This window comes from Nyctereutes procyonoides, unplaced genomic scaffold (assembly GCF_905146905.1).
Source record: "Nyctereutes procyonoides isolate TBG_1078 unplaced genomic scaffold, NYPRO_anot_genome, whole genome shotgun sequence".
NCBI classification, from domain to species: Eukaryota; Metazoa; Chordata; class Mammalia; order Carnivora; family Canidae; genus Nyctereutes; species Nyctereutes procyonoides.
Window position 1 is genome coordinate 10,731,515 of NW_026575082.1, and position 22,396 is coordinate 10,753,910.

The following is a 22,396-nucleotide window of genomic DNA, read 5'->3' on the forward strand; positions in this document are numbered from 1 at the left end:
AAACAAAATAACTCAGAGAAAGACAAGTACCTTATAATTTCACTCATATATGGAATTTAAGAAATAAAGCAGATTAATTAGGGGAAGGGGGAAAAGAGAGGGAAGCAAACCATAAGAGGCTCTCTTAACTATAGAAGACAAACTGAGGGTTGAAGGAGGGAGGTGGGCAGAGGATGAGCTAAATGAATGATAGGTATTAAGGACAGCACTTGTTGGGATGAGGACTGGGGATTAAAAGTCATGAATCACTAAATTTTACTCCTGAAACCAATATTACACTATATGTTAACTAACTAGAATTTAAATAGAAACTTGAAACAAAAATCTTTCCAATTACAAATAGTTATATTCATATACCCTACACATTTATGGCTTTATCATTAATTTTAATTAAAAATAAAGACAAAAGATAGATGGGAAATAACTACCTGAAAAACTTGAAAAAGTCATTCTGTTATTAACATACAATAGTACTTGCTGTTTGATAAGAAATTATTTGTTTAACAGCTGGTTCCTTGGTATTGATGTAGTATGTGATCTTTCAAAATACTATGAGAGACCTTGCCAATGAAGAAGTATTCATGTGCTTTATAACCATTACAGATGACATCTTAATTATTTCTTAATGTGAATACTTTCTGTATGTTGATCTTATTGAGTTTCCCAAATAATTTTCTATAATAAGCTTTCCTAAAAATTAGCATAATTTTTATTTTTATCAAGAACCCACATTCTATTAATTAGTCTCTTAGAATATTAACTAATAGTATTCTTAAGGAGTATTTTTGATAAATTGCTTTATAAAATATATATTTAATAAGTTATTTATGGATGTAGAAATCCCAACTACTTATGGCAAAATGAGTATAAAATGTGAGCATGTAGATGACCTTAATTTAGGAATAAAAACCAAAGTAAAGGTTGTTTGGAGATGTCGTTTACCTAATAAAGCACCTTAAACCCAATAAAAAGAAAAATAGTCTTTCAAATTCACTCCTAGATTATTAGAACAACCAGAGTAATGAGTCTTGAATCCACGCAATTTGAGGCAATTAGATTCTTGAATAATCAATATTATTCTGTAAAAGCAACATTCTCCCTCACTACCTTCATTTTGGCATCAATGTTATCAGATTTTTAAAATTTGTATTTGCAAATAATAAGGGCAAGACACTTTGAATTCTGAAACTTGTTTTTTTAAAGCTCATGATATGTGTGTGAGACTATAAGATTGTCCATGAGCCATGCTGGTTCACTTTTTATAATATAAATCCATGAATAAATGGGGAGGCCAAAGGTGTAATGTTTTAAAACAATTTAAAATTTTCAAATTGCATTTCAGAAGACCTGTATGTCTTAAAACAATGTTCTATTTTATACAATATTTTTTTATTATTTTAGATAGGATTTTGCTTGTGTCTTCCCAAAATGGTAATATCTTTCCTTTTTTTTTTCAAAATGGTAATTTCTTAATGATAAATTTATTTGGGGATATTGGACATTGCTTGAATACATTAGAATATTAGAAAACTAAATAATAAGTCATTTTTCCAGCTAATTATTATTCTTCACCCCAAAGTGACCAGTGTTAAGGAAAAGATCAATATTTATTAACTCAGTCTATTCTCTCTCTTTTTGAGTGATATTATCTACTAAACTTCTGATTTAATCTCAAGCAATACAAAGCACACAGCTTTCCAACAATAACTGAATGTATCTGTGTGAAGTGATGAATTTGCCTCTACCATTTGAGAAAAATTGAAAGAATAGGAAAAGAATTTTGATTCCCTTTATTATTCTTTAAATGTCCTTTTTTAAAAAAAAAACTGATTTGTCCTAATTTTTAGAGAGACGAAGGGTCCTTTAGAGAGGATTGCAGTAAACATTTGTTTCTGGTATTAATTTGGGGTCATTGTATAGGTTAACTGGTATTCTTTATTATTGTGTAAAAATCATGTATGTAGAAAAACATGAGTTTTAATTGAAATATATTTCTTCTCATTTAGGAATGAAACATCAAATCATTAGTATACAGCAATATCACAAAGAATGCCTGGTACAATTACAAGAGAATTTTACTATCACCCACACTTTCCAAATTAGATGATGATCCCGCCACACTGAATACCAATCTGCTCATTTGAAAAAGAAAGATATCTTTGCCCTACAATTCCTATCTTATTAGGATTTAGTAAAGATAAAATTCTATTAAGTGAGAAAATGGGTAGAATTGGCCTTTGTTAAAAGCAATTTTGTCACCGTTAAAATGAACAGATAAGAGTAGTCTTACAAGTTCTTAACATGGGGCTCATTCCTTTCTAAAGAGATTCTAAATGAGCTACAAGGTGTGTGTGTACACTTGAAACAAAACTATCAATGCAGATAAAGGTAGGAACAGAGTAATATTTTTTATACCATGCTTAAAGGAATTCATGACTTATAAAATAACAATCAAAAAATTACAAACTTCAATATAAACATTAATTGAAATTGGTTTTGTTTCCTTACTGGGAGGTTTGATTTTGTCAGATTAATGATTTATTTGGATTGGTTTGAAACAGATAAAATTGTTGCTTCTTAAATCTCTGTAGCAATAACTCAATAAACTGCATTTGCCACTTTTTTTCCTGAAGTAATTAAATACGTCTTTCTTTGTTTACCAGATTATTTAATTTCAAAACTGTTATTTGTAGTACAAGAAAAAAATGATTCCTCTGAATATACAAATCAAAACAAAAGAAATAAGAATTAGAACAATGGGAGTAAAAAAAACCCATATTTTATAATAAAATATTTGTGTGTTGTAATAAATTTGAAAATCTGAATGACATGAATAGTACTGGAGCAAATGCAAAGATACATATAAATTCTCTCCTCTTTTCAGCAAACTTTGCTGGGACAACTGGATATTCATAGGGAAGAAATCCACCTGAACCTCATACATCACACAGAAGTTATTTAGAGATGTATCAGAGATTTATACCTAAACTTAAAACTGTAAAAACTTTTAGAAGTAAATGCAGAAGAAAAAAACTATTCTTTGTTACTAGATAGAGTTTTTAGATATATCACTGAAGGCACAATCTATTTAAAAAAAAGTATTTGACTTTATAAAAATTTAAAAATGTTTAATCCCTGTTAAAAGGATTAAAGAAATGACCTATGAATTAGGAGAAATTGTTTGAAAACCAAAGATGACTTAAAGGATCTGTATCTGGAATATCCAAGGAACTCTTAAAACTCAACAGTAAAAAAAAATAATAATCCAATTATAAAATGAGCAAAAGACATGACAAATATTTCACTTGAGATGTTATATGGGAAGCAGAAGAGCATATGAAGAGATGTTGAACATCATTAGTTATTTGGACAACGCAGTTTGCAATTACAATGGGCTATTACTACACACACTTTCCATAACAACACCCATGGACATCATCAAATGCTGGGAGGAGAGGGGATGGAAATAAAAAAATGAATAATAATTTGGCAGTTTATTATAAAACTAAATATATACTTACTATGCAACCCAATAATCACTCATTTGGTCAGAATGTGGCATCCATGTCAGAGAAAAATTTATGTTCGCATAAAAATATTCATGGCAACTTTATTCATAATAGCCAAAACCAAAATAATCCAGATGTCTGTCCCCAAGGGAATGATTAAACAAAGTATGATACGTCCATAAAATGGTATATCACCTGGCCATAGAAGGAAGAAGTTATTAATGCATGCATAGCACAATGAATCTCAGAGGCATTATGTTTCTTGAAAAAAAGCAATACCCTAAACCTTACATGCTCTATGTTTCCATTTATAGTACGTCCTCCAAAAGTCAATACTGTAAGAGACAGAAGGAATTAGTGGTTGAAGGATTTAGTGGTTGCCAAGGAACAAGGGTAGGAGTGTGGATTAAAGTGTGACAAGGAAGAGTAGTATGAAGGAGGAGCCTGCTTCTCCTTCTGCCTGTTTCTCTCCCTCTCTCTCTTTCTCTCTCTCTTTCTCTCTCTCTCTCTCTGTGTGTCTCTTATGAATAAATAAATAAAATCTTAAAAAAAAAGAAATTTGCTTAGAATCTACAGGTATTTCAAAATAAAAGTTAAAGAAATAATTTGCCGGAATAAAAGGTAATAAAACGCAAAAGATAAAATAAGAAAAATAAGAATAGAGATTTAAAGGATAATCATTAATATTATTGAGAATATTTTAGGTCAAGAAATCAAAATTCTTAGTGACAACTCCTCCTCATACTGTATAAACTTCCCCAAAGTATTCAAAACAAGGGCGGAGGGGTGCTCCTCAAATTACTTTATGTAGCTTTACTCATAGTAGAAAGTGACAAAATTAAACAGCTGCAAACATAAACATGAAAAGATTATTAAAAATGTGGTGTAAGCATTATATGTAAATTATAACTAAAACAATTTATGAAGGTATTAATGGTGATACACAGTACAGAAAGAAGTTTTAGAATTAGCAAAACAATATTTTAAAATCTATTAATATTTTCCATTATATCAGTATCTCAAAGGAACAAAAAGATACACATAAACTTTTCATTTGATGATGCTAAGAAGCCCTTTGATGAAATTAAAACTCAAATCCAGGGAAACAAATAAACCAAGACAAAATGCAGCCATAATAAATATAGTAATAATAAAATGAATACTAGCACTCAAATAAGTAGTCAAAATCTCACTTAATGCCGAATCTCGTGTGGTAGCGTACTTTAAAGCAAGGATGAAGAAATTTCTGCTCTCACACAACAACTTCATAGTCTTTTGAAGCTCAGGTCCATAGAATGAAATATAAAATATAAGTTATTGAAAAGAAGGGCATTTACTTGAAGAAATGAGATCTAGTGCATACTTCCAAATAAATATGATGGGATTTTAAATTTTCTTGAAGTCGCATTTAAAAAATATAAAAATGGAGAGTTGGTGTTCAACAGGTATAAAGTTTCAGTTATATAAGATGAGTGAGTTCTAGCCATCTGCTGCACCACACTGCTTCTAGTTAACAAGGTGGTATCATGCACTTAAAAACGTGTTAAGAGGGTAGATCTCATATTTAATGTTCTTACCAAATTAAAGTTTAAATTTTTAAAAGGAACATAGAATTAATTTAATGTGTATCTACACAATATGTACAAAATGCTATCATTTTTACATGTAATAAATTAAAATCAGTAAGGAAATATTTTATATGTTTTCTCATACTGTGAAAACCATTCCTTTTTTTTTCAAGATTTATTTATTTGAGAGAGAGAGAGCGCGCGCACATGAGTGGGGGGATGGGCAGAAAAAGAGACTCTTCCAGTACACCTCCCGCTGAGCTCGGAGCCCAGGGTGGGGCTCCATGCCTGCTCAATCCCATGACCCTGAGATCAGAACCTCAGCCAAAACCAAGTTCGGGCCCTTAACCAACTGAGCCATCCGGGCATCCCGCAATGAAGATCATTCTTGATCTTATTTCCCACAGGCTTAATTGCTGGGCAAGATGACAAATTAAAAGGTGTCTCTCTGCTTTGGAGAGATAATACATCCATTGTAGAAAATCAAAATGCCAGAAGAGTTGTGTTCCGTTCTGGAGAAAATCAGGCATTTCCTTAATGATCTACATGGGAAAACAGAATTTTTGTTTTTGTTCTTTGCCGGTAAATGCTTAGGGTGGGGAGAGGAGGAGGGAGAAAATACTCAGTGGTTTGCAGAATATGAGTATAATAAATGAGCCGACATTAGGGCAATTTGCCTTTCCTGTTTGGTGGAAATAGTTCTAATTTTTCAAATTAATGATTCCCATTATCTTGACTGATACCAAATATCTTTTCCAGAAGTGAGGTATAATATCAGCGATTTTTAGATTCTTTCATATCAATATTCTAATGTAAAGACATTTACATTATCTCCATGCAAAATTTTCTGTTGCCTAAATTCCATGATCCTGCGTTATAAACTGTTTCTTCTTACAATCCCTTTTCTCTTGTGTCCTGTCCTTTTAGTTTTTTTTTTCAAAATCACCTTTCAATCGCTCTTATGTCTTAAAGTCCATATTCAAATGACTTATAGATATTTATGCCCATTCTTTCTTCTGTATTTCAAAGTGTATATCCAATTAACTAGAGATATCTAACTATATGTCCTAAGATTAGACCAAATTTTCTTCCAAACCTGCTCCAATTTTTTCAATATCTTGCAAAATTACCATAACTCACCAACTTGTGTGAGGACGTGTGGACATCATCCTTAATTTATTCCGTTCTTCATATCCAATCAGTCATTAATTCTGTTGGTTCCATCCCCTAAATACTCCTGTAGTCTGTCAATTTTATTCTATCCTCACTCTTGCTACCCTACCAGGGACCTAGCACATCTTCTGAAGTGAACCATGAACGTTCTGTTGAAGGACGCTCCTATAAAACCCAACTTCTCATCCATCTCACAGCCCACATGCAGGGACACACCACAGTTTTTGCTTATTAGTTATCTTTATCAGTCAAGTCTGAAGGCATATAGATAATTTCCATGGAAATCAGTTTTTAGTGGTGGGACAATAGTCAGAAGAATATAGTGTGTGCCCTCTTAGAAATGGTGAAATGTTACTTTGACGATATCAAATTTCCCTATGGGAAATTTGGAGCCTGGGAAACCATATCTTCACCTGAGAGTGTGTTGTTACCATCTTCAGTTATATAAACACTTTAGCAATTTCCATGTAATTTCTCATTAAAAAGAACTCACATTCTATAACTGGGATTGTGGTTGTCTTTATAGAACATATCAGGAGGTTTTCAGTATGAACCAGTTGCTCCCCTGGATTATGGCAACAGCTTGTTAACTAGGATCCGTATTTTCAAATTCACACTAAGGATGTCTTCAGAATGAACATTCTAAAATGCAGATTTTCCCCAATCATTTGGATTGTGGGATTCTAAATGAAAAATAAATCTTTTTTTTTTCTATTTAGAACTTGTAAGTGGACCTCAGAATTAAGTACAAACTCTTTAATATGCCCTTCATGATGTCACCACTGCTCCCTTCTGAAGTATAATATAATTTTAGGTTAGAGGCCAGGTCCTCTGATCTCCAAATATTTGTTTTAGGTATTATGTACCTTGGGTGTTTTATTCTGCTCTTTTATTCTTTACTTTAGGTATTATGTCCCTCTACTCCACTAGAATGTGAACAATGGTGACAGAGACACTTGCTTCTGGCCACTGTTGCACCCCCACCTCCTAAGATCGCTTGGCATGTTCCAAATACCAATGAAATATTTGCTAAATGGATACTTTTGGGATATTAGTCAGATAGTTTTATAATTTTTGTTTATGATGATTTTATATGACTTTTTAATAAAAATATACAGTATGGTTTAAAATTAATTTAATTAAATGAAATATATACTGAGATAAAACTTACTAAAGTAAATTTTTTATCTGAATAGAAATAAATATCTATAAGTAAATGGCAAAATGTTACATGTCTATGATACTCAAATACATTTAATTTTGTAAAAAGTCCTTTTTGGAAACTTAGAGTATCTCTGCTTCTGTCCAGACCATAGTATTAGAATACCATGAGCTTCCCAACATTTTTCTCCTAATAATTTGCTAAACAAAGAATGAAAACAGGCTACAAACTAGATTTTCTTGTTAGCTCTAATTCTATTATTGTATTAATTAATACTCTGACCTTTTGAGAATATTTTTTTAAGATTTTATTTATTTATTCATGAGAGACAGAGAGAGAGAGAGAGAGAGAGAGAGAGAGAGAGAGAGGCAGAGACACAGGCAGAGGGAGAAACAGGCTCTATGCAGGGAGCCTGATGTGGGTCTTGATCCTGGCATGCCAGGATCACACCCTGGGCTGAAGGCAGGTGCTAAACCACTGAGCCACCCAGGGATGCCCTTGAGAGGATATTCAACAGCCTTTTTGAATCCTTTGTCTAAACAAGTCTAATTTTGTATCATTTCCTCAGTGGAGTGGTACAAAAAGTGAGTCTTCTTCAAATTTGTTGACAATATATCTTGATGATGGGGGTAAGAATTCACTACTGTACCTTGATGCAAGATACAAGTACCTAGAATAACTTCATAAGCAAGAAATTTAGATGAAATTTTAAAAATCCTTCCCTGTATTCATTTATTGCAATCCTCACTTTTTGTTTAACATGTTTCTTTGATAGGTATTGTTTATTAAACACATTCCAAGGAATTGATAACTTGTATCAATACTAAATACTTGTACATTGACTTACAGTTCATATTTCAATTTATAATTTGTAATCTCATTCAAAAATTTAATCATCAACTAATCCTGGAAGTAGATTTCATTTGTATCTGTTGTTCAGGTAAAGAAGCAGACTCAAATGTATTACCGTTTGCTCCAAATCCTTGCCTGGCTATCAAAAAATTGCATGTTCAATAGAGGTCATTCATACCTATATGTTGTGTGAAAATGGATGTTGTACTGATTTTTTAAATCAAAATAATAATAATCTAAGAATGACATTTAGTAAGCTGGCCCACACGTGCCTCCTTTTTTCGAAAAAGAAGTCATAGTTATTGATAGACACGAAATGATTATCTTTTTTCCCATGATTATCTTTAAAGTCAAATACTGTTTGTAGTTCCATAAAATGATTAAGTTGAAACTTATGAAACTGCCAATGTTTAATTATCTTTGCCCTAAAAATGCAAATTTTGTTTATTTCTACCTAACAATATATGATCTCTGTATTCATAATTTTCACTGGTATTCTTTTGTCTGAATCACGCTTTCCCCATTAATTCATATTTTTACTCACGTATTAGCTCATTTGCTTAATTCTACTTTGGAAAATCATTTCCTAAAATCATTAATACTCAGATTATTATCGTCTCCTTTTTTCCCTATCATTATTTTTGCTCTATATTTATTCTATAGAAATTATATTACTTATTTCTTTGTATGTCTCTATCTTTAATGAGACTTAGTTTTGTTTGCTTCTTGTATGCTACATCCTTTTGGGTATTTTTTTTATGCAAACTTCATGAACAAGAACAAAGTCTAGGGCTTGAACAGTGTGTCTAGGAGGAATAAAAAGTGGTTGCCAAGGGCTTGAGGGTGAGCGATATAGGGAAAGGTTGGTAAAAGAGTATAAACTTTCAATTATAAGATGAATAAAGTGTAAGGACCTAATGTATAGCATGATGACTATAGCTGATAAAACTCTTTGCATAAATTTGCTTAGAAAGTAAAACTTTAAAAAATGGTAAATATGTAAGGTGTTGGATATGGTAATTAATTGCATGGAAATAATCTTTTCACATGGTATGTGTATATCAAGTCATCATGATTTATATTTTAAACATTTTTCAATTTTGTTTTTCTCAATAAATCTGAAGAAAATGTGTTCTGGGGGCCACCTGCACTACTCATTTTACCCTGTGGTAGCCTCAGCTTGCATTTAAATTCTGACCCAGCCATTTTACTTACCTAAGATACTTAGGTGACTTGAGGCTTAATATAAGTAAATATAAAATAGGGACAATTTATGATAATATATAGAACAATCCCAGACCCTTAGGTGAGTCCCCATTGAGAAATGGTTACTCTTAGATTTTCTAGACTGTCACAATGTATTTCCATTATACATTTTAAAGTTTAATAAATGGAAAGTCACATGTAGTGGTTCAGAAAAAAAATAGATAAAACTTTACCCAGGACGAGGAATTTAGAAATCTGAGCTCTCGTAATTTGTCATAACATGGCCATTCTTTTTCTACTCCTCACTTTTTGATTTGTCTTTTGCTCCTCTCTTCAATGTATACAACAGTGATAGGCCCCTAGTAAGTAGATGTAAGAAAATAATTTAGAAATCTATTCAATGCAACAAGATTTTTTCTTAGAATTTTATTTGAAAATTAAAACAAAAATCTTTCCATTTTCCAATGAAAAGGAAAAATGTACATTCCTAGTCAAGACCTTTGTGTTCTTTAATATTGGTTCTTTTTTAGAAATTTGTGTTCTCAAGAGTAGTGTACGTGTTCAGGGTTACGTCAAAAGAATTAGTGAGACCTCCTCTGTGACTGATTCTATTTTGTCAGTGGCTTCCTATTTTTGTAAAAAATAGGGTTTTGTAAAAAAACCCATAAAGCACATATAAATTCAATTTATAAAGTAAATGTAAGTGGCCGTGTGTACATTAAAAGGGAGCCAGGATATTGAAACTTATGCATATTCACTTTACCTATATATATGTAGAGAGTAATTTAATTAAAATTATTTAAAATGTATATACAAAGCCACAATCTTAGCAGTGTTCTTAAGCCTCCATAGGCAAAAGGAAAACATTTATAACATTTAGTCTGATGCATGTATTTCATACAGAAAGTCAGGTAGTGAGATAAATTATGCTTTGTCTAAAAATCAAGACTGCATGTGTCAATAAGGTAAACACAGATTTTTACAATTTGCTATCAATCTTAATTACACAAGTATACATATAATGAAATTACATACAGTATTCAAGATACCATCTTATTTATGCAAATCCCAACAAGACTATACTTTTATGAAGAAAACACCTTAAGACATGTACTAACTGTATCACAAGCAGTTTGATGAGCTATGGCATACAAATCTAAAAATCATTCCTAAAAGTTAAGTATTAGTATCTCCAATTTTTTAAGAATAAAAAACTGGTAAGTGGCAAAGCTAGAATTCAAAATATCAGAGTTTCAGTCTCCCATCCTTCACCCTGGCTATTATGAAAATCCAAAATAAAAGCATTACCTGAATACAGTGCATGTTTATTATTGTAGGAATGGATTGAATGAAAATATGTCTTGTTAGATTATTTAATTAACACTATACGAGTGTAATTCAATTAGTAATGTGTTATAAGGAAAAAAAATCAATTCAGAAAAATAATGTATAAACTACATCAGTTGTACAAGACTATGCATATAGAGAGATACCTCTTCTTTGAAAGTATAACCTTATAAATTCGGGGTCTGTCATCTTGCAGACACATTGTTAAAAGCACTTTAATTCTAGAAAATTCAAAACAATAACTTCTATAATCAATTTAATTTCCAGAATTAATCACAGTCTCACTATGCGATCTTGACAGCATATCGCTTTTTTGACAAAAATGAACTACTTGACTGACACATTCATGTCTTGAAAGAAAAGAATTAGTTGTGAACTGATGTGTTCATAACTGTATTACTTCACTTTTTTATGCTCTGAAATAGGAATTTATTGGATATTGGATATGAAACACTTTTGCTATAATCTTTATGGAAAAGGAAATCATATACACTGCCCCTAAGCTCTAAATGCATTATTTCCTCAAATCAATTAAAAAATTAATTAGTTTAGCTAATACTTTAGTAAGACAATAAGTTTACCCCAGTTATGCTCTCAAGTGAGCAGGGAATATATCACTTCAACAAATAATAAGGGCTGCTATTCAGATAGGGAAGAGAGAGGGAAAAAGGAAGAAGGAGCAATTAAGCCCAGAGGATGGGAGGAAATCCTGATTTGTAGCAGCAGTATTTTGAGAACTTTTAACAAACTTCCATCCACCACCAAAATTTTATTACATAATATCAAAACACTCTTTTGAAAGGGGCAAGTAAACTTACTTTTCACCCGAGACAATATTTTAACATTCTCCCCAAATTTAAGTTATCCTGTGCACTATACATAAAAATTTTGGTAAAGCAATTTTGATAAAAGCTAATACTAATAATGATAATAATCTTTATAACAATAATTATATTCCTGAATCAAAAACCAAGCAACCTACTTCTATTTTTCCTAGGTGATTCAGACCATCAGTGCAGTGGATAGAGATGAATCTGTAGAAGATCATCATTTTTACTTTAATTTATCTGTGGAAGACACAAAGAACTCAAGTTTCATAATTATAGATAATGAAGGTAATGCCATTCACTCATAATGACTTCTGATCCTTTCTTTGAGAAATGTGCCTGATTTCAAAGGAAATTTTATAATGTTGCTTTTTATATGGTTCTTGTAATATGATAATGTTGAGAAATAGAGCAATAGTGGCAATGAAAATGGTAAACAAAACCCAAAGTCAAGTTCTGAAAATACTAACCCCATTTCTCACTGGATTTCTCTAAATTAGAAACACTTTTTCAAGTCATCAGTGGCTATAAGACCTTGCAAAAACTAAATGACCCTGCAAATACAATGGCAGTACTGACACTGTGGTTCCTTTCATGTCCTTGTAAAACTCAAACTTCAATCTATGTCTGGGGAAGAAAATGATATATACTTATAGTCATGTTAGCTTGATTGATTCACAGATATTTGGAGTCATTAATTAGAAGCTATAAATATATAAAATTGGTTTAAGATTATTCTCTTTCCTTCAAAATGAAATGATTATATCAATCCAAGGACACAGTGTTCCAAAGGATTCTGTGTGGAGAGACAGCATATCTTATCCTTCTATACAGAAGTGGATTGATTTTGCATAAAGCCACTCTGTTCTTTTTCCTTTCACTTCAGTAGAAGATTTTCTTGTCATCATATGGATCTGTTTTAATTTTACTTTGTATCTTAAAGATAAGAAACGCTATAAGATTTATTACTCAAGCATCCATAGCCAAATACCTGGTTCGATGTAGGGGAGATCTTTTGTGGGAGAATAAACGCAGACATGTTCTCTCCTTTTTCTCCTTGTCAAATTTCCCAGTGAAAAAAACTCAAATTTAGGATTAAAAAATGCAAATACCAATATAAGAAATAAATTGTAGCTTAGGTTTGTTTATGTTACTATAAGTTACTGGGACAAATTAAGTTTATTAAAACAAAAATAATTTAGTTTAATGTTTGTAATTAAAAGTAATCTGACAAAATATGAATGGAAAAATGTAAACTCTCTTATCTTTTTTTAAAAACTCTTATCTTTTCAATCTGTCTAGTAAATATAATCACAAGTTTTATAGGTTCCAAAGCATGATGGAGGATTTGTTTTAAAAAGATGATTTAGGAAAAGTGGTTAACAGGCACGCATTTTGAAACTTCATTTATTTGTGTTTTACTCTTTCTGTCTTCTAAGTTTTGATTGCTATGGAAAATTTGGGAGGCTATAACAATACAAAAAAAATGGAAATAAGGACTCTGGCACAAGAAATTACACTACAAAGTTACTTAGAATATTTTGGGATTCAGGGGAAAACAACTTCAAATGTGTCATATATTGTTCATCTTTGTTGATTTTTTTAAATGTTCTGCCTATATGAGTGGGGGTACTAAGGTTTAGCTGTTATCTGAATTTTAAATAGAAAATGGGTTAATAATGTCAAAGTAAAATGAAACATCTTAATAGAATTTTTCCTACCAAGCAAAACTCATTAGTAAATACATGATTTGAGATCACTTGCTGTGATATTGGTGGATGACAGAAAGTCTTGTGTATTTATGGTATTTGTGAAAAGAATGAGATTTTATTAGAAAAAGCATGTGTCATCGGTAAATAATCCAAATGAAATTCATACTGTCGTCATAAATTTAATATCAGTAGCCTCTATAAAATATTGAGATCTGATTACAAAGCTGTTTTCTATGCTCTACTTGCTGTTTTCTACCTTTATCAAAGGCGTTTTGGAACGGACTCACGTATTCATCTAATTATGTAATTAGGGTTAGGGCAATGCCAAACCAATAGAGAGTTTTTGAGTGGATCTTTTATCTTTTTATCAGAAATGTCTTTATTATTTAACCTTACTGGATATATTTATACTATTGCCTCTTATACATATGAGTTTCATTTATAATATTGAAAAATTATGCACATGGATTTTTGTTTTAGATAACACAGCTGTAATTTTGACTAATAGAACTGGTTTTAGCCTTCAAGAAGAGCCTGTCTTCTACATATCTGTCCTAATTGCGGACAATGGAATCCCATCACTTACAAGCACAAACACCCTTACCATACACATTTGTGACTGTGATGACTATGGCAGTACACAGACCTGCAGGGACAAGGACATTTTGCTTTCCATGGGATTCAGAACAGAAGTCATACTTGCAATTTTGATAAGCATTATGATAATATTTGGTAAGTAGTACCAAACTGAACCTAGCTACATTTACTGAAAATAATGTGATAAATATAAAAAATGTCAATTCCATTATCACAGCATGGAATGGGTTTTGCATGTGTGTGTGTTTAATTGCTCTTCTGAATGTGTTGCAATTCTTGAACCAGTGGAGTGAATGAAAAGTAGAGTGATCACGCATTTCAAGATGAAAATCAATGATCCTTGAATTCTGAATGTGTCAGCATGTGTGTGTATATTTGTTTAGAAATGTTTTTGACACTGCATTGCAGCAAATGCAGTTATATAACAACTAGTAATTAATAATGATAATAATAATAATAATAATAATAATAATAATAATAGCCTTCCGTGGAGTGCTCATGACACTCCAGGATACTGTCTTGAGTGTTTACATGCAACATGCGATTTGATCCTCACAATAATCTTATGGAGTGGTAACTACTATTGCCTGCATTGTATGAATGAAGAAAGTGAAACTCAAATAATTAAGTGGTCTACATAGGGTCATGCAGCTGGTACATGATGTATTAAATTTCCGTAACTGTACAACAGTCTATTCAACCCTATGCTGCAACTCACTAGAGCCCTAGGACCACTACAGAAGTTAACAGTCTGGAGGAATGCAAATGGAGGGTTTTTACTTGATCAAAGTGCTAACGACAAAGGAAACTTAAGAAAAATTGCTGTTTTTAAAAAAGATTTTACTTATTCATATATTTATTTATTTTAGAGAGAGGGAGTGCAAGAGAGGGGCCAGGGGAAGAGGGAGAGGGAGAAAACCTCAACCAGCACTGAGCACCTTTGGAGAAGGGCTGGATTTCACAGCTCTGAGATCATGACCTGAGCCAAATCAAGAGTTGACTGCTTAACCCATGGAGCCACTGAGGAGCCCCAGGCTTCGTTTTTGCTTATTTGTTGTTGTTTTCACAGGCAGATGTTATACTCATTTTACGGATGAGGCCAATGAACCCCAAAATGTTTTAGTCAGGCTTCCAAGACTACAAATAATTCATTTAGCATAACCTTTTCTCTTTATTTAACATACTAGTGTATACAATCCCATCACTTACAAGCCCCCTTACCTTCTCTTATAAGGGAAGCCTATCTTGCTTCCCTTATAACTTCATGTCAAAAGTCAACACAACTTTATTGAGTTTTCTCAGCCACTGTTTCTATAATCCCAAACTCATGCTCAAAATGGCATACATTTTTCAAGGATTGCTTTGCCTTCACTCTCATCTTTCTCAAAGCTTCAAAAGTCATGCATTCCTCTTTACTATCCGAATTACCATTCTTTCCTACCCAGCCTCAGTTTTTTTTTCTTTTTCTTTTTTTTTTTTTCAGCTTCAGTTTTTAAGATGATTTTTTCATGGCTTTTGATCATAAAAGAGAACATAGAGCTACATAGCTGGGTATCAGAATCAAGTGCAGTAAAAGCAGTGTAGTGTTTGGAGGATGACAAGTACTGATTTACTAATAAGTACAGACCTAAACCAAGTCCAAAAACCCTATGAGTAAACCAAGGACAGCTTCACAGTCAAGGGCAGGAATAAGATTTAGAGGGTGGAAAGTGTGGCTTGGCCGATAGTTTTCTTTGAAAGTGTCATGAATACTCTCTCCAATTCATAGATTGAAAAAATTATTTATTAGCTCCCTTTCTATATCAACCATATATCTGAGCTGAGTTTCACAGTACCTGGATTCAAACACAATGACCTTATTTCAAGAACACTAGTTCAATTTTTTAAAGGTAAGATTTATATAAAACATTGCCTAATGCATTTCTCTATATGATAATATTAATAACATCACTTCATGTCTCAGTTTCAGGTCCTATAGATTAAATTCATTCCAAGGCTATGAAAGGGTTGGCTGTTCCTGATACAGACAGACAGACACACACACATACACACACACACACACACACATACACATACACAATTTTCTCTAAAAATGGGGGGGTGCTTTGGAATCATTCTATTTCTATGTGGTATTAAAATTATCTTATGTAATGAATATTGTTTGTGGGCATACCAGTGTTATGATTTTAAAAAATGATGGTTTGGGCTTTCTGAAATTAATGTGGTATCACTGTGCACAGGTTCTAAACCAACTGTCTGGTGGCATATACTTGGTAGTCAATAAATATTAGCTTAGAAAATAATTTGCCTCAGTGGGGAATTTCAAACTGCTCTGTTGTGCTTAACTTCTCTTAACAGGGATTATTGGTTATTAACATTGAAAAATGCTTATGGATTGGAAAATTCTCCCTTATGCTCCTTTTATTTTTGTTTTCAATATGTAAAAAATAAAATTTTAAATTATCATCACGGGGATCCCTGGGTGGTGCAGTGGTTTGGCGCCTGCCTTTGGCCCAGGGCGCGATCCTGGAGACCCAGGATCGAATCCCACGTTGGGCTCCCGATGCATGGAGCCTGCTTCTCCCTCTGCCTGTGTCTCTGCCTCTCTCTCTCTCTCTCTCTCTCTCTCTGACTATCATAAATAAATAAATGAATAAATAAATAAATAAATAATTTTAAAAAATAAATTATCATCACAAAACAGTTCACTCTATTTTTATGATGTTTGTCTACTCTAAATCATCAGGCAGAAAGATTGCTATACTGCCTTGTCATTCTGCATGACCCTTTTGTAAATTTTCAACAGCCAATATTGTAATTAAGTTTTGGGGAGTTAAAAGTTATACAGGGATATTCCACTGTGCCAGGGATGATGCCCCCAACCCCTGCATTGTTCATGGTGGACAGTATGTTTTCTTTTTTCTTAAAATCATAAAATCTAAGCTCATGTCTTGAGCTTTTAACAAAAGCAAGGATTGTAAGGTTTGTTATAAGTAATATACAACATCTATAAATATAAACTTATATTAATATATTATGCTGTATTTATTATATTATGTTAATTCATATGCTCATATGCTTTCTTTGTCAGGGTTTATTTTTTTGATCCTGGGTCTGAAACAGCGAAGGAAGCCAACTCTATTTCCTGAGAAAGGTGAAGATTTCCGAGAGAATATATTCAGATACGATGATGAAGGGGGAGGAGAAGAAGATACAGAGGCCTTTGATATTGTCCAGCTGAGGAGTAGCACCATCATGCGGGAACGCAAGACACGGAAAACTGCTGCAGCAGAGATCAGGAGCCTGTACAGGCAATCTTTGCAGGTTGGCCCAGACAGTGCCATCTTCCGGAAATTCATTCTAGAGAAGCTGGAAGAAGCTAATACTGATCCTTGTGCCCCTCCTTTTGACTCCCTCCAAACCTACGCTTTTGAGGGAACAGGGTCATTAGCTGGATCCCTGAGCTCCTTAGGATCCGCAGTCTCTGATCAGGATGAAAATTATGATTACCTTAATGAATTGGGACCTCGCTTCAAAAGATTAGCATGCATGTTCGGTTCTGCTATGCAGTCAAATAATTAGGGCTTTTTTATTAGTAAAATTTTAAAAAATGTTAATATGTTTGGGCAAACTGGTAGTCTCTTGGTAAAGAGTTGTGTACTCCAGTTCTTGGGGTGGGGGGGAGGTGGATTATAGCATCTTCTGATTTCCTTGAAGTAAATGCCCTTTGTTTATTGCAAGCTACCCACATGTTGTCCCTGAGCGCAGGCGTGGAAGGATGCTAACAACCAGCTCTCCTGTGCCAGTGCAGGCCAACTCTGACATGTAGCAAATAGTCATCTAGCACTTTTTTCGCTACCATCCAATACAAATTCTCTGAATTTTTTAATTTTTCGTGTGAGAAAGGCCCTGAACTAGATCAACTTAATATTATTTCATTTAGCCATTTAAAAAAAAATCTTACAAAGTGAGAGGAAAGTGTTTATGTGTTTTAAGTTCCTGATACTATATGGAGATACACATCTAGGAAAATCTGGGTGATTCTATAAAACTTTTAAAAGCTGTTTTTTAATGAATAAGCAAGTTTCTGATTCAGATTCTATGATTCATAGTCTTTTGATATTTTAAAATCATTGTCAAGACCATACTTGAAAACTGATTTCAAATTTAGATAGATACTTGGTATGTGTTAATTAATCAAAGATACAGTGTAGATTTGTATTGTCTTTGATGTTACAGATTTGTATAAAAAAGGAGTATGAAAATGTGTCTGGGAGTGTTTTATGTTATTTTTTTATGTAACCAGAGTATATCTTCATCATTACAATGCAATAGCGAAATACGTGTCAAGGTTTACTCATCATTAAATTTAAACTTTATGATAATCATGGAAAGCATGAAAAATTTTAAGTAAATTTTTATTGCCACTAAAAAGATAGGAATAAATGAAAGAAGTATTTGATTCAAAGTTGAATTAATATTCATCCAAAATATTATGATCAACCATACTGATTCTTACCACACATAGAATAAAACATAAAATTCTCAGCATTTGTATTTTATTAAGAGCTTAGACTATAACTGATTCTTCACTGTCATTTTTTTTATTATGGGTTATAAAATTAGGTGCAATAGTTCCTTTTATTGTAGCATTATGAAGGAAGTATGCTAAGCTCCTGGACATGGTGAAATCCATGATAACATCCACATAACAAGCTTTATGATAACATCAGATAATAAGATAATAAAACACTTTAATTTTAATCAACATCTTAAGAATGATCTTTATTATTCTATCCAAATCAAAAAGGAATTCAAAATTCATAGGTTGAATGGAAAGAAAATGGCGAATACAATGTTCTCAGAATCGTTTTATATGTTCATTTCTTATTAGCAGCATGTGAAAATGAGCTGAACCAAATTGATCGTATAGGCTTAGATAAAATATTTTTAATAATTTTTATTTGAATAGCTACAGTATTTTTCCCCCTCTGTACTTTGAAACATAAATACCACATGTAATAGAAGAGAGGCTTTCCATCAATATCAATTCAGGTACCATTTTGTTGGCAACATAGGTATCATCACTTCACAACAGCCCAAGACTAGAAATACAACGATTTAGGAGGCTATTAAAGTTGATGAGAAGTCATAAGCTGTAGAAAATCCTTATGCATTCATACCATTATTTACTTAGGGAAGAGTAAGAATACTAAACCAAACAAATTGTTAAAAGAGAAACACTTGACAATAAAATAAAAATGTATGAATTGAGAGAATATCTATCACATTGACATAAAATTGAGAGTATAATTAGATATATTTTCAGGAATTATTCCATAAAGGATTATTCCCTGTATTTAAAAGATAGTGCTGTGTAATCTTGGTTGAAGAATTGGAAAGTATGATAAACAACAGATAAATCAATCCATGGAAAATAAATGAGAAAAACAGAAATAGGGTTTTCTGGGGACCTAGTAGGTTCTGTCATGAGTGAAAGCCTATGAACAACTTATCAATTTGGATAGACACTTTAAAAAATGCACATCTGCATCAGTGGGGTTTCAGGTTGGAGTCCAGTGACACTAAGCAGATGTGTTAAATTCTGACGGGATTGCTAATCACAGGTACATAGGAAAAGAACATAGTGGTTGCATATCTATTTGCTAGTTTAAAAAGTGTCCTTTTAAACTATATAAAAAATAGTATCTGAGTTTTGTATAGAAGATGCAATTTCATAAAAAGCATACTTGGTTATATTTCAATAACATTTGACCTTTTTGTAGTCGCTTGGGTGTTGCAAGAATGCAGCTATATCCTAAGCTAAAGGCATGACATTAAGATCTCATTTTTGTCAATTTCTAAATCAATGCAGATATTTATGAAAATAGCACAGCTTCATATTAACACCTGCAGTGCTTAAACATTACCCTTAGTTAATTCGCAGGTTTGTGTGTAAGTCTTGGATTACTAATGGTTGAAATAAGAAAATACTTCAAGTCCTTTAGGGGGATCAGAAACTGCTAGTGAAAATAGGTGTTCATCAAGCACTTGTGCTTGAGCCTACCAGCCCTGAGTGTGAATTAGTGCACTGTTGTTCGAGTACCTGTGTGAACTCTGTCAAACTGTCTACTCTTTGCAGATCTGAGTTTCTAATCTGTAAGACAAGGTCCAGGGAACCTAATTCACATGGTTGCAGTGATGAATTAGTCAAACAAGAAGCACAAGCAGTGCCTGATTCAATAAAGAACTACATCATGACGATGGCTGATGTTATTCCGCTGGAACATGCAGACTCCTTTTCCTTCTAGTCCCGAGTGATCTCCATGGCTTCACAGCATGTTTGTCATGCAAATCAACTTTCTGACCTGACATAGAAGGCCATGTAGTAATCTGTCCTTGCTCATTTCTGCATTCTTAACTCTTCCAGCCTCGTGCTCCAGGCCGGAAACAATCTGCCCCCAAACATTTCTCTTTTTCATTCCCTCACTTCATTCAGGTCTGCGATCAACTGTGATTTCCTCAAGAAGGCCTATCTGACCATTGTCTTACACTGTGGCCTTAGCTCTGCCCGTCTTGTATTGAAATCCCTTAGCCACCTGGCCTTACAACGTATATGTGCTTATTATTTTTTTACTTGTTGCATCTTTATCACTTATTAGAATGTAAACCCCAATGGGCAAGGAATCATCTCTCTTGTTCATTTGTTCTTGTCTAAGATTGTTTGTACCACATTAAGTGGACCAATAAATATTCCTTAATGTAACAATGAATCCCAATCTATTTTACCTGGTCGTGTATAGAAGCCATATTGAGTTTGGTTAAATAATCATATGGAATTAATATATTTTTCAAAATAGGTCATTGCTGGGTAGTTCTCGGGTACAATAAGATTTTCAAAACATATCTAGTAATTATAGAGTTTGGTATTCTTAGTAATTATAGAGTTTGGACATACTGGTATTATCCCCAGGGGTGAAAAAAGGTAATGACTTTAAACTGTTCCATCAAAACAGGTCCTATGGCAAATACTGTAGAAATTCACATGTGAAAAAGTTCCCAGGAAGTGTGATGAGTATGAAAACATGTGCAATGCATGAGAATTCCACTTCCTGTTTATAACACAAAACTTGGTAACAAATGCATTGTTAGATTTACAAGGCTACGCGAAACCTACAAACCACACTACACAGGTAAATTCATGTTCTTTTTTAATGACATAAGAGGACATTAGATAGCAAATACACTAATGGCTGGGACACAAATTAGAGAATTAAATGGAGGAAAAGAATATGTGTTTTTTTTGAATATGTGTTTTTTATATATATATTTCTGATTATGTCTGCCTATCTATCAATCATCTATGTATCTATTGGGATAAATTGTGATTTCTTGGAGGAAGGGAGACTAGCACTTCAATCGCACAGCAGATCCTTAGGACCTGTTAAAATGTGTTGCTACCTTCTTTCTTCTTTTCTTAGAGAACTCTGATGATGAGAAGCTGAAGAACTGTTCTGAAATGGTGGACAGAGAGGGCAGGAGCTGGACCAAATGCAGCTCATAGCTGTTGACAAGGCAAAGCTGCATGAGTTTCCCATAGATTAAGGAGGTTGCTGCTATAGAAATTTTGCACAGAGGGAAGAAGCTGAAAGGGAGCTTAAACTAGTCATCCAAAGAATATGTCACAGAGACTAAGGAAAAAAAGAGACCTCAAGTCCTTAAAATGTTTCCAGATACCCTCTCCATTAGCCCACAATAGAGTGCCAGCAGTCAGATGCCTGACATCTCGGAGGACTCTAGCTGTGGGATTATGGAAGCGCCAGACATGTTTATTGTGCCCCTTACCTCCGTCTTCAGACACTAGAGGTTCAGAAACAGCAGAATAAATGGGAAAGAGTGAGAGAGAGAGCCTTACATTGGATGTAAGGAAAAAGGATTTTAAAAAGTGTTTTTGACACTGACCGGAAGCTGTGCAAACTGTCTGGGACTTGGCCAAGGTGCGCATCAGAAAGATCAATGCAAATGTGTATAAAAACTGAATACTATAAAACATTTTCATGATATTTCTTTCAAGTTCAAATGAGTCAATAACCTGGATACATTAATATGTCAATTCAATTTGGAATTCCATATATTTTAAATGATTCAAAAATCAATTCTCGTCTAAAACCAGAAGCAAAATACAAAAAAAGTAAATGTAATTGATCATGTTCTTAAAACACTTGTGAGCACATGAAAACAGCTTACACAGTTTTATTTCACGTCATTCTTTTGTGCTTATTCATGTTCATATTTAAAATGTGATATGTTCTATTGAGTTCTGCAGTGCTAAGTGATTTATCTCAGCTATGCATAAGGCTGAACATTGAAAATACCTCATATTCATGCTTACATGCTTTCCTTCTAGAAAAGGAAGCTGATATATGTATTTACATATCTCCAT

General features: G+C 33.0%; 1 protein-coding gene across 2 annotated transcripts in view; it reads left to right on the top strand.

The window, feature by feature from the left end:
* The window catches only part of LOC129514644 (cadherin-19), a 92,022-nt gene extending 73,800 nt beyond the window's left edge, over window positions 1–18,222 (top strand). For both annotated transcript variants that reach the window (XM_055333400.1, XM_055333401.1), the window contains exons 10-12: window positions 11,815–11,932; window positions 13,837–14,088; window positions 17,045–18,222. In XM_055333400.1, the coding sequence (XP_055189375.1) occupies window positions 11,815–11,932; window positions 13,837–14,088; window positions 17,045–17,535 (861 nt within the window). In that variant the 3' untranslated portion in view covers window positions 17,536–18,222. The remainder of the gene's footprint in view (window positions 1–11,814; window positions 11,933–13,836; window positions 14,089–17,044) is intronic.
* The last annotated feature ends 4,174 nt before the right edge of the window (window positions 18,223–22,396 follow it).